This window comes from Globicephala melas, chromosome 6, assembly GCF_963455315.2.
Source record: "Globicephala melas chromosome 6, mGloMel1.2, whole genome shotgun sequence".
Classification (NCBI taxonomy): Eukaryota; Metazoa; Chordata; class Mammalia; order Artiodactyla; family Delphinidae; genus Globicephala; species Globicephala melas.
In genome coordinates this window covers 85,709,338-85,722,776 of record NC_083319.1, presented here as the reverse complement: position 1 = coordinate 85,722,776, position 13,439 = coordinate 85,709,338, and the positions used below count along the sequence as shown (strand labels likewise).

At 43.2% G+C, this 13,439-nt stretch overlaps 1 protein-coding gene across 2 annotated transcripts; it reads right to left on the bottom strand.

The window, feature by feature from the left end:
• Window positions 1-4,906: 4,906 nt before the first annotated feature.
• Window positions 4,907-9,458, bottom strand: CTSL (cathepsin L). 2 transcript variants are annotated; one of them, XM_030832872.2, is made up of 8 exons: window positions 9,393-9,458; window positions 8,758-8,894; window positions 8,333-8,455; window positions 8,094-8,240; window positions 7,418-7,642; window positions 6,806-6,968; window positions 6,040-6,157; window positions 4,907-5,412 (listed from the first exon to the last, which is right to left on the bottom strand). In XM_030832872.2, exons 2-8 carry the CDS (start codon window positions 8,881-8,883, stop codon window positions 5,325-5,327), a joined length of 990 nt encoding a protein of 329 aa, XP_030688732.2. In that variant the 5' UTR covers window positions 8,884-8,894; window positions 9,393-9,458; the 3' UTR covers window positions 4,907-5,324. The 2 variants fall into 2 exon arrangements, with proteins under 2 accessions (XP_030688732.2, XP_030688731.2); XM_030832871.2 differs by having other exon boundaries at window positions 4,907-5,231.
• Between the last annotated feature and the right edge of the window lie 3,981 nt (window positions 9,459-13,439).

Genomic DNA, 13,439 nt, shown 5'->3' with positions numbered 1-13,439 from the left:
GGACGCGCAGGCTCAGCGGCCATGGTTCATGGGCCCAGCCGCTCCGCGGCATGTGGGATCTTCCCGGACCGGGGCACGAACCCGTGTCCCCTGCATCGGTAGGCGGACTCTCAACCACTGCGCCACCAAGGAAGCCCTATTTCATTCTTTTTTATGGCTGAGTAATATTCCATTGTATACATGTACCACATCTTCTTTATCCATTCATCCGTTGATGGACATTTAGGCTGTTTCCATTTCTTGGCTACTGTAAACAGTGCCACTATGAACCTTGGGGTGCATGTGTCTTTCAGAGTTATAGTTTTGTCCATATATATGCCCAGGAGTGGGATTGCTGGATCATATGGTAATTCTATTTTTAGTTTTTGAAGGAACCTCCATACTGTTCGCCATAGTGGCTGCACAAATTTACATTCCCACAAACAGTGTAGGAGGGTTCCTTTTTCTCCACACCCTCTCCAAGCATTTGTTATTTGTATCCTTTTTCATTATGGCCATTCTGACTGGTGTGAGGTGGTGCCTCATTGTAGTTTTGATTGGCTGGTGCACATTTGATTGCTGGGAAAGTGAGTAGGAAGAAGGTAAGTGCAGGTTCCCACCAGGTGAATTGTTAACTCCACCTGAGACCATGTTTTCTTAACAAAAGAGCTTCTCAAGGGGTTTTTTGTTTGGAAATGCAGCTCATCCCCGGGAAGCTATCTTCTTCTTGGAAGTTAGACTGACACCCGGGACAATATGACAGTCATGTGGCAAAAGGCTCCCAAGACATCCAGGGACAGTGAGGATGGTGGGCCAGCAAGGGCTGACCAGGACTACCTCCTACCAAAGGAAAACAAAAATTGCCACAGGACACAGCCTACACTCAGGAGACAGAGCACGAAACCCTGTAAGAGCACTTGTTATCAGAGATCAGGACTTTAGTGTCAAAAAAGACCACAGTATTCCCCAGCATGAGTTAGGCCATTTTGTGTCACCACTACTTTTTGAGCAGCATATATAATATTAAGTTTTCTTGCATTAACTCCCATGTTTCCTTCATATCTTTCTAATGGTCTTTCCTCCCTCACAGAGAAAAACAGGAAACATTTGACGTCATCAAGTGAAAGAGGTGCCAGAGAGTAAAGAAGATAATAATTTTCACCAAGTTAAATAGAAAGAGAAGGAAGCAAAGCTTGTTTTCAGTGCATTTTAATGTATGAGAATGTGTTGCTATGAGGTATTGACTGTTCCTGGTTTGCAGCGCTGACCAGTGCCTGATTTAGATGAGAGAGGATATGTGAGGAAGGGAAAAGATACCCAAACTTCTTGTGTCTTTTCTTCTGCCTACAAATCTTTAAATCCAAACTTCTCCCGTCTTAGCCAACCATTTCCTTGTGGACTGTAGCATTTGAAGCATGTGAGGAAAGGCCAAGAACCATTGTGAGCTGAGAGATTTCTTACTTATCTCTCCCTTATGTTAAGCAAGTCTGACTTGTCTTTGGTGATTTTTTTTAAAATTTATTTTTGGCTGCATTGGGTCTTCGCTGCTGCGCGCGGGCTTTCTCTAGTTGCGGCGAGCGGGGGCTACTCTTCGTTGCGGTGTGTGGGCTTCTCACTGCGGTGGCTTCTCTTGTGGAGCACGGGCTCTAGGCGCATGGGCTCAGTACTTGTGGCTCGCGGGCTCTACAGCGCGGTCTCAGTAGTTGTGGCACACGGGCTTAGTTGCTCCGCAGCATATGGAATCTTTCTGGACCAGGGCTCGAACCCGTGTCCCCTGCATCAGCAGGTGGATTCTTAACCACTGCACCACCAGGGAAGTCCCATCTTTGGTGGTCTTGACCAGACCACCAAAGTGCGGCTCTGCTCGCCGCACCTGTGTCCTCTGGGCTGCTAAGGAGAGCACGAGGCTAGCTGTGCAGGACAAGTGCAGTAGTTTCCTGGGGCTGACACAACATACACCACAAACTCACTGGCTTAAAGTCACAGGAATTTATTCTCTCATGCCTGGAGGCTGGAATTCCAAACCAAAGTATCTGCAGGGCTATATCCCCTCCAAGGGCTCTAGGGAGGAATCCTTTGTTGCCTCTTTCAGCTTCTGATAGTAAGTTCATGTTTCAGACAAGTTTTTTGTGTCGACTGAAAAAAAAAAAGTACAACCTAAAAGTTGAGAATTATGCTTTATTTGTCAGACATTCTGAGGACTTAAGCTGGAGAGACAGCCACTCAGATAGCTCTGAGGGACTGTTCTGAACAGGTAAGGGAGGAGCCAGGATATATATAGGAGTCTTTGCAAACAAACAAACAAATAAAACCAGGTAGTCAGAACATCAAAAGATTACTGTTAATTAAAGAAAACCAGACATCTCAAGTTGATGAATTTAGTGCTTTTCTTTGAGTAGGAAGATGCCAGAGTCTGGACTTATTGAAACTACTCCTTTGATATGCATCTTAACTATCTAGGGCCGGTATCCTGTTTTTCTCCATCCTGAATCCCCTCAGGGTGCACAGCTGGGGGCAGTGGCAGTGGCAGAGGGCTTGATGGCTGCAACATCCTTGGCTTACTGACATAGCAGGCGACATTCATCCACATTTGTAAAATCAAAATTTGTTTTCAGCTTTGATTCCTGTCGACTGGCTTATTTTAAAAAGCTTTTATGATAGATGCTGTTTGGAACTTTTCAGTTTAAGTTAATTGTCTTTGAAAGTTACAGAACCTTCTAACACCTGTTTAATCATTTAGGTATTGTTTAGTTTGGAACTTTTCACAAGTTTAAATAAATATAAATGTCTTTGAAAGTTGCAGAAGACATCTGAGAGGTCTTCACATTTTCATTCATATCAGCACCTAGGCATTTTCTTAGAGTCTTGGGCTCTACTTCCAAGATTATGTGGACAGCAGTATGAGCTAGCCTGTTACGGTGAAGCAAGGTGACAGTCACTAAGGAGTCCTTTCTAGTGGACTTTCAGAGACTGAAGGTGGCAGATTGCATTTTCCAAAGATGGCCACAATGTCTTCCATCCCACATGCTTTTCTGCTAAGTGATCTTGCCTCTCCCCACTAGGAGGTAGACGGTCAGCCCCCTCCCCTGTAACCTGGGCGTCCCTGGTGACATGCTCTGAATGCAATGCGGCAGCAGAGGTTTCACTGGGGACTAAGACCAGGTTATAAGAAGCCTTGCAGTTCCCCACGGGCATTCTGGCTTACGTTCCCTTGGGATGTTCCTCTCAGAGTCACCCTTCGTGCCATGGGAGCCCAAGCCACGGAGAGGCCCATGTAGGTACTCTGGTGGGAAGCCAGGGCTGAATGCCCAGCCCACACCAGCATCTAGGACAGCCATGTGAGGGAGCCTGCTTGGATGCCGGCCCAGTCAAAACTGCTAATGATTCCGGCACACGTGAAAGACTTCCAAAGGAAAACATGTAGTTAAGCCCAGTCAGGAAATTGGAAAGATGGTTTTTTCAAGCTGCTATGTTTCCTGGTAGTTTGTTTTCCAGTAATAGATAACCAGAATAGTCTTTTCACTGCATGCCCCGTTGGTTCCCGTGTCCTAAAAACCTGTGTGTGGGCCCAGTCTCATCTCCCACGCCTCAACCTTCCCACTTTCTCTAAATGTTGTTTCTCTTTTCTAAGGGGTTCTGACCTGGGAAGTCTCTGCTCAGATACCCACCCTTTTATCCTGTGTTACTGCCCGGCTCCTCTGGGTCCATGTCCCGTTTCTTTTCCTTCTGGTGTTTGAACCACCTCCTCTAACAGCACCATCTCCTTCTCAGGGTTGGGAATGTCTCTTCCACAGGGTGATGACTGGGGCACCATGAGTACTACATCAATTCCAGTTGTCTCAGTGTGGTCCCAACCAGTAGAAGGGACTCAGATTGGGAGCCTCCCTAATCTTCCTGTGGCTTGATCACGCTATCCCAAAACCCACAGAATTTTACTCCAAATGACACAACATCTGTCATTTTAGGTCAGAAAGTTGGAAATGTAAGCGCCTGCAAGGGAAGGCCACATTGAGGGTCCAGCACGGCACACGGTCCAGTGCAGATGGACTTGACCAGAGGCTGCTGGAGGTCTTGTGGGCTGAGATCCCAGTTCTCCTCCACCTCATGTCTTCAGGAGGAATTACAGGGTCTAATAACCAAATGCTTCCACCTACTTTTTATTTCCTTGAGTAGGAAGGAACATGAGAATTTTAAACCCAAAGACAGCAAATGAAACTATGTGCTTCCTTAGCCTGCGGAATGTAGGGAGTTTTTCTTTTTTAAAATAAATTCAGGAATGTAGGTGTAAGCTAGGTGTAAATTAGGCTTCAGACTATCTCTTTCGATGCTCTCACCTATTGCCCACCTCTGAGGCCGCAAGACTATTTCTGAAGCCCAGCCTCAAATGTGGGAGCTTATCCTTCATCGCGTATGGACACAAAGACAAACACTCTTGGCAATCCATTGTGTCTGGTCCTTCCTCAGTTGCAAAGTAGCCACACAGTCTTCGCTAGAAGTTGGGGAAGATGCACCAGAAATTGGCTCTGTGACGTTCATCCTGTAACTCTGCTGGGCTGTCACCATCGTGGGTCAAATGATCATGATCTCTAAGGCCCTTTTCTTGTTTGGGACTCGTATGTATGTGTGTTCACTTTTCTAAAATGTGAATTTTTTCCTTATTAAAATAATTTACCTTTGTCCTTTAGATTGTTTGCCAAATTTTGTTCTATTCAAGGGTTGGGTCAGACACAGACAATAGGCAGCTGACATATTCAGAACTATAAGAACCAGAAGGCCACGCAGCCATTCTAACAGACCACTGGCACACTTAGTTACGTCTTCAGGGCCCAATTACCTTTTTTACTCTACAAAAACTTAATGTATTAAAAACAGAAAGATGTACCACCTCTACTCTGAAATTGTTTTATTTTAAAGGTAAAACTTTATACATCCTTTTAAAACATGAAAATTCTTGAGGCAAGTCGATCATACAAACCTATTTACAATAGTATTAAAGGAGTGGTAACATTTCACCAGCATAAAATGTCACAGAATTCAAATCACAACTTGGATCTTCAACGATTCAAGTGTTTCATCCCACACAATAAGGTCTGGTTAGTTTTAAAGAAAATTCTTCCTCTGGATGTTCTGTTCTCAATCCTGCCTTTGAGGTTTAGACAGTAGGATAACTGGCCATGGTGGCGATTCCACAGTTGTTGTCCCGGTCTTTGGCCATCTTTATGTAGCCGTCCATGCCCCAATCTTCACCCCAGCTAAAAGAAGAGAGGGTTTTCCATTTTATACAAAGAATCAAACACACTTATCTTTATTAACACTTAAACAGTGCCCCAGAGGTCAGGACAGACTCAGAAAGAAGCAAGAAAGGCAGTTGTTCTTGTTCCTGGTTGAGTTCTAAATGTGTAAATAACTTCAGTCTCCAAACCTCTCACGGAACTGCAAAATTAGAGACAGAAAAAGGAAACTCTTGGGGCCAGATACGTTTCAGATTTAAGAAAATTTTCAGATTTAGAAATGCAATGGTGCTGGGACTTCCCTGGTGGCGCAGTGGTTAAGAATCTGCCTGCCAATGCAGGGGACACGGGTTTGATCCCTGGCCTGGGAAGATCCCACATGCTGTGGAGCAACTAAGCCCATGTACCACAGCTACTGAGCCTGCATGCCGCAACTACTGGAGCCCGCGCGCGCCTAGAGCCTGTGCTCTGCAACAAGAGACGCCACCGCAAGGAGAACCCCGCGCATGCTACGAAGAGTAGTCCCCACTCGACGCAACTAGAGAAAGCCCGTGCTGCAACAAAGACCCAAGCAGCCAAAAAATAATAATAAATTAATTAAATTTTTTAAAAAAAGAAATGCAATGGTGTCAAAACTCCATCAATACTCTAGGCAAGCTTGAGAGAGTACCTTAATGTTATAATCAAACATTAATATGTCTGTGCTCACCCTAAGTGGCATAAAGACTTTGGAAGTGTACTTAAGGGTTTGAGAATCTGTATCCAAATACTGATTCCAAAAGGGACTCCCATTTCAATCTCAAATATAAGTATTTGGGGCACTTTATACCTGTTCTTGACAAGCCAGTATTTATTGTTATCTGAGTCTGCTCCTTCAAACCCATAGCCAACCGCCAGAACACCATGATCCAGGTCTTCACTGCTGCAGTGTGGGTCATAATAAATGCCTGGGAACATAAAATTCAAGGTTGGGGTGAGGACCTTCAAGTGACCCATGACAGTAACCCAGTCTATCAACTAGGATAAGAGAGACACCTCAAAATTCAGCTAAAGGACATAAATCTAGATAGGATTTTAAAACAAGATCTATTTTTTTTTTATCTAGCCTAGGGATCTAGGTTCTTGTCTAACACTAGCAGAAATACTGGCACAATCTCTTTTGTAAACAATGTGTCAAGAGGCATAAAAGACCACTCCCTAAAACCTTATCATTTGACTTTCAGAATGTCAGTCTATGGAAACAGCACACAACACAAAATTACTTCAGGCAAGAGGTTCTTTCCAGTTTTAATTACAGTAGTAAAATTCTTTGGAAAATTTCAAAGGTCTAACAACTGGAAAAAAGTAAATTAAGCTATACGAATCAAATTAAGTAGCCATTTAAATATATTTGTGAAGTGCTTAAAATCATGGGGATATGGTTCAAGTAATGTCAAACGGACACATCAGGCACAAACACTACATGAACAACTACGTTAAATCTACACACCCCCAAATTATACACTGAATTCTACACACCAAAGAGTCAATCTTGCTGAATGTCATGGTGGTTTTCCAATTTTTCTGCCTAAACTTCCATACAGACAAATGCTTACCTGCTTTATAGAACTGGAAGGTTGGATGGCTTGCATCTATAGCAACAGAGATGGGGCCCACAGTTGCCACTGCCTTCATAAGGGCCTTCTCTTGCTTAGGAATGTCCACGAAACCAGTGTCGTTGGCAGCAGAACTCTGGGGTCTGTAGTGGCAGGATTCATCCTTTCAAAGGTAATGGGGAAGAGACTTGATTAATACCATCCCCGTCCTGGGGTACATGAGTTCAAGACAGTCTGCAGCTTAATGATTTCCAAGTCAAGTTTGTTATAAAGCATCCCAGGAGACGAAATGATATTGGTTGTTTTGAAATGGAAAAAGTAGCTGGTGTCTATTCAATGAGACACGCTCAGTCTACCTGTCCATAAGAAACGTTTACTCTGGAGAAATTTATACTTACATAGAATGGTATGTATATTTCCACATGACACAGAAATATTAACAGCTTTATGGTAACTATCTAAACAGAGAACTGTGCAAGGCTAACATATTTTAATACTAGTTCTGACAGTCTGCAGATATAGAGTCTACAATCTAAAATGTGAATTCTAAATTGGTATCTGTTTTCCCCCAAAGCGTTCAACTTTGATAACGAGATAAGGAGCTCCTTTTACCTTTCCAAAATATGGATAGGATTCCTCTGAGTCCAGGCCTCCGTTGTCCTTAACATACTGGAAGGCATTATCCATCAGGCCACCATTGCAACCCTCATTGCCTTGAGGCCGAGAGCAGTCCACCAGGTTCTGCTCACTCAGTGAAATAAGTTTGCCAGTTTTCCGGAACATCTGTCCTTCAAGGGCACCAGTTGCACTAAAAGCCCAACAAGAACCACACATACCCTGAAAACAAAATTTAAAAGCTCTTAGTGTACAAAACAAATAGCAAGACTTTGACGATAGCCCATGTATCTGAAAATGCTTTTAAAAACTAGTGAATTGCATCCAAACTCTAGTCATTCAGAGCAGGCCATGGGGTGTTTCCAAAAGGAAACCTCTTCTCCAGGCATTTGAGGGCTCTTCTGTCCACTTTCAGTGCTTCAGAAGGAAAAGTCTTCAAGAGCTGGCAAACAACTCTTCATCACAGCAAATGCATCTCTCATTCCAAGAAACTTATCAACACAATTCTTTTTCTCTCAAGGAAATTTGAAACCAAATAAAATGTTTTAAATTCTTGAAAAAACAAAAACAAAAAACGAGTGAACTGCATGTTGGTCCACAGCCTACCATTGCAAGGACGGCAACTCCAATTTGGCTTTACTCTTGGAGAGAGATCTGCTGAATACTGTCATACCTGATTCTTCACAGGAGTTACATAGCCTTTCTCTCTCCAGTCCATGGATGAGGGAATCAAACCAAAGACGGGTACTGGGAACACTTTCCCCTTCTTGCGCTTCTGGTTTCGAAGACCATTCATCACCTGCCTGAATTCTTCACTGGTCTTCAAGGAGAAGGAAACAATGTTGAAAAGCAAGAGGTTATTTTCCTAAAGTACTAAGGAGGGGAGGCACAAAAAGTTCATGCCACACTCACCATGTCACCAAAGGCATTCATTGCCATGGTGAAGCCATGTTTCCCTTGGCTGTGTTCCTGATTGTGCAGGTCAATCATTTTCATATTCTTCTCCCACACTGTTCTCCTCCATCCTTCTTCATTCTACAGGCAAACAGGTAACCTATACTCTTTATTTCTATTTAAAACCAACCCACCTTCACCAAGTGGATTTGCAGAAAGAGAGGAAGAGAAACCATGGCCAGAAGTGGCTTTATACTCTTGGGAACTGTTTCCCAGCATCCACACAACAGCGTCGTATGCCCGTACTGTACTCGGTAATGGGTGCCATGAAGTTACTGCCCTGGTAAGAGGCAGCCTCAAGAGGTTACTATCTGCTATAAACTCCCAACAGCATGGACCATTCTCTGCCGAGTTTCAGATGGACAGTTTCAGATGTTACCAACCAAGCCATATAGTTTCCTGTGTGTTGCCTTCCACAATTTCCATTGTGCATTTAAAATGAGATCAAGTTTTGAAGCCGCTGAGGCTATTCCCAAGCAAAGGGCAGTCAGGATGAGTGAAGGATTCATGTTTCAAAAGCCTAGGAAGGGAAAAGAAATCAGTATCTGATTAAACCAATCTTACTAAAAGACCATCCTACTTTTTTCTGAGACGTTATACCCACTATGGTGGAGTAAAAACATTTATCTTCCCAAGTATTTACACAAGGACTGTAGGGGAATGCTAAGTACGTGGATAGAGAAAAACAGCTCAGAGACCCCAGTTTCCGCGCCGGAGACGGTGAGGCTCTTCTGGGACTCAGAGCCGCGGCTAGGGCGAAGCTCCCTCCCGGTTGCAGGCGGGGCCAGGCCAGGAGCGTGCCGCCCCGCCCCCCGCCGCCAGCGAACGCCCGCCGCTCTCAGAGGATGTTGACGCGGCGCAGGGAACAGCGGGCACTGCAGCCCGGCTTGCGGGGGTCAGGCTGCCCTGTGTGACCAGCGCCTCCTGGGACCCCTCCAAACCCCAAGCCTGGCAGTCCCGCTGGTTCCCGGGGTGACCCTGCCGCGCCAGGCGCCAGGCCCCAGCCCGGGGTGCTCACCTGCGGCAGGCGCAGCTGCGCAGGCGCAGCCAACAACTATGGATCCAGGGGCGTCGGAGATTGGGCTGTGGGCGCATGTCCTCCCATTTAAGGCTCCGGGATTCCGCTCGGCCGGCCCCGCCCCCCGCTAGCCCGCACCGCGATTGGCTGAGCTACATGTGGGCGGGGCCCCTGTGCTGGGACTCCCGGCGTCTCACGGGGCTGGTCCCAACTTGGCCAGGTGCCAGCCTCAGTGGACCCGACGGCGGCGAGCTGGGCAGCGCTGAGAAGGGTGGACGGAGCCTCCTTGGGGACCCGGATCAACTAATTACCTCGATTGCGCTCGGCCGGTGGTTCACGAAAAGAAGCTTATAGGGAGCACCAAGTGGATTATCAGCGCAACCCTGTGCCGCCTTTAGTCCTAGAGTTTTTGGTGAAAGTCTGCGGGAGGGCTGTCTAGTTTAGGGGTTCCCGCTTATTCCACAGCAAAGGTGGGGCGCGCTGGAGGAATGCGGAGCCCTCAGGCAGACGCCTTACCTCCCGGGCTGAGGGTGGTACAAGCTGGGTTTGAGAAGAATCGGACCGGAAAGGCAGTTCCTCAAAGCTCGGGACGCGCTGGTCACTCCCCAAATCCCGGGAGGGAAAGGGGACGGGCTGGGTGGGCCTCCAGAGAAGGCATGGCATTTTGTAATGCCCCTTTCCTGTCTTCCCGGTCAGGGGTTCCTCTCACCTCTCAAGCTTTCCTCAAAACCAACAGAAACGAGTTATTTACAGAAAAATTTAGTTTAAAAAAAGGAAAGGTGGAAAGTAGAAACTGTTTTACCTTCCCACACTCGACATTAAGGATTGTTATGTCTTCCTTAGTATCTAAGGTGCTTTTCTTGAGATTTAAGAAATTTAACTTTTACTTCAGTGAGTTCTACTTTACATTTAATGTCAGGATTTAAATGACAGTGAAACGTTTTAAATGGAGGAAAATAGATTTATATATTAAATATTAATTTATATAATTAATAATTTAAGGAACACAAGCCAGAAAAGTTGTGCATGTTTGTCCTTTACTACATAAAAATATATTCATTGTAGAAAATACCTTTTATAAAAAAATTATCATTACCTCATGTCCCTTTCCACATTACCTTTTTTCTCTGCATATTTTGAATTTTTAAAATAAAAATGTAGTTATGGTTCACTGGCCTTGTAAACTAATTTCTACTTAAGATTAAATGGATAAGCATTCTGGAAGCACAATCAGACACAATTTTACTGTGTTAATATGTACATAACATAAAAATGTCTATTTTAACCATTTTTAAGTGTGCAGATAAGTGGCATTAAGTACATTCACATTATTGTGCAACCATCACCATCAGCCATCTTTGGAACTTTTTCATATTCCCAAACTGAAACTCTGTACCCACGAAACAATAATTCTGCATTTCTCCCTCCTCCCAGCCTTTGGCGACCACTATTGTAATTCTGTCTCTCTGAACTTGACTATGTACCTCTCATAAGTGGAATCACCTAATATTTGTCCTTTTATGCCTATGTCACTTCACATAATGTCTTAAAGGTTTATTCAGGTTGTAACGTGTCAGAATTTCTTTTTTTCTAAAGGTGAATAAAACTCCCTTGTATGAATGTACCGTGTTTTGTTTCTCCAGTCATCCCTGGATGGATATATGGGTTATTTCCACATCTGACTATTTTGAATGATGCTGCTGTCAACGTCATTGTACAAGTGTTCAAATTCCTGTTTTCAGTTCTTTTGGGGATCTACACGGAAGTGGAATTGCTGGATATGGTAGTCCTGTGTCTAATTTTTTTCTATGTTTTCCATGGTGGCTGCACCATTTTACATTATACCAGCATTGCACAGAGTTCCAATCTTAAATATTTTCTTAAATTCTTTGAGCTGCCTTTTCATAAAGTCAGTACTGTCTTTTGGTGCACAGAAGTTTTAAATTTGGATGAAGTCCAGTTTACCTATTTTTTCTTTGGTTGCCTGTTCTTTTGGTATCGTATCCAAAAAATTATTACTAAACCCAATATCAGGAGGCTCTTCCCTTGTGTTTTCACCTAAAGTTTTATAGTTTTAGTTCTTATGTTTGCATCTTTGATCCATTTTGTGTTAACTTTTGCATATGGTGTAAGGGAAGGGTCCAATTTCATTCTTTTGCATGTGGATATCCGACTTTCCCAACATCATTTGTTGAAAAGACTATCTTTTCCCTATTGAATGGTCCTGGCAACCCCATACAATTTAGAAAAATCAATTCGTTAAATATTTTAAGATCTTTGAGGAAATAGAAACTTTTCTTTCTCAGACAGGACTAGAGGCTGAAGCTCTTAGGTGGTTACAAAAGCGTGTTGTATTATAAATGACTGGAGGTTAAAAAATTTTTTAATACACCATGGAGTTCAACACAATCATTCACTCAAAAAATCTAAGTACATAATCTAATATATGGGTTTTACAGTTGCCCTTGGGTCAGAGGGTGGAAAAACCTGCCACTGCATGACCATGAGTACCTGGAGCAATAGCTTCTCTGGAGGCTGTTCCGAAGAGTGGCGGCTACTTTGTTTCTTGGAACGTGATGCAAATGCATCAGAGAACACTGGACTTTTAAAAATACTGAATGTGCCTCAAATCTACAATTAGACCAAGAAATATCTAAATGCCAGAGAAATATGGGAGAAGGCCATTTAAGCAAGAAACTGCAACATCTATTTATACAAAATCTGTTAAGTAATGTATTACAGAAAGACATTAGCTTAGCCATTTTGTTCTTATTTCTACTCTTCTATCTCATTTCTTTGCCAAATAACTTAGATGAGTGCTCATTATTAAAATGGTCACATTTTAGTCAAGTGACCAATCCTTAACTCTGCCTTTGATAAAATGCAGTTAGCAGAACTTCCTGATTCCTATTTAAAATGCAATACCTGTGAAAGTATATTCTTTTTTTTGAATTATATTTTATTTTCTTATACAGCAGGTTCTTATTAGTTACCTATTTTATACATATTAGTGTATACATGTCAATCCCCATCTCCCAATTCATCCCACCCCCACCCCACCCCCCCAGCCACTTTCCCCACTTGGTGTCCATACGTTTGTTCTCTACATCTGTGTCTCTATTTCTGCCCTGCAAACCGGTTCATCTGCACCATTTTTCTAGGTTCCACATATATGCATTAGTATACGGTATTTGTTTTTCTCTTTCTGACTTACTTCACTCTGTATGACAGTCTCTAGATCCATACACGTCTCTACAAATGCCCCAATGTCGTTCCTTTTTATGGCTGAGTAATATTCCATTGTATATATGTGCCACAACTTCTTTATCCATTCGTCTGTCGATGGGCATTTAGGTTGCTTCCATGACCTGGCTATTGTAAATAGTGCTGCAATGAACATTGGGGTGCATGTGTCTTTTTGAATTACGTTTTTTTCTGGGTATATGCCCAGTAGTGGGGTTGCTAGGTCATATGGTAATTCTATTTTTAGTTTTTTAAGAAACCTCCATACTGTTCTCCATAGTGGCTGTATCAATTTACATTCCCACCAACAGTGCAAGAGGGTTCCCTTTTCTCCACACCCTCTCCAGCATTTGTTTGTAGATTTTCTGATGATGCCCATTCTAACTGCTGTGAGGTGATACCTCATTGTAGTTTTGATTTGCATTTCTCTAATGATTAGTGATGTTGAGCAGCTTTTCATGTGCTTCTTGGCCATCTGTATGTCTTCTTTGGAGAAATGTCTATTTAGATCTTCTGCCCACTTTTGGATTGGGTTGTTTGTTCTTTTAATATTGAGCTGCATGAGCTGTTTACATATTTTGGAGATTAATCTTTTGTCCATTGATTTGTTTGCAAATATTTTCTCCCATCCTGAGGGTTGTCTTTTTTGTAATTTCCTTTGCTTTAGAAAAGCTTTAAGTTTCATTAGGTCTCATTTGCTTATTTTTGTTTTTATTTCCATAACTCCAGGAAGTGGATCAAAAAAGATCTTGCTGTGATTTATGTCAAAGACTGTTCTTCCTATGTTTTCCTCTAAGAGTTTTA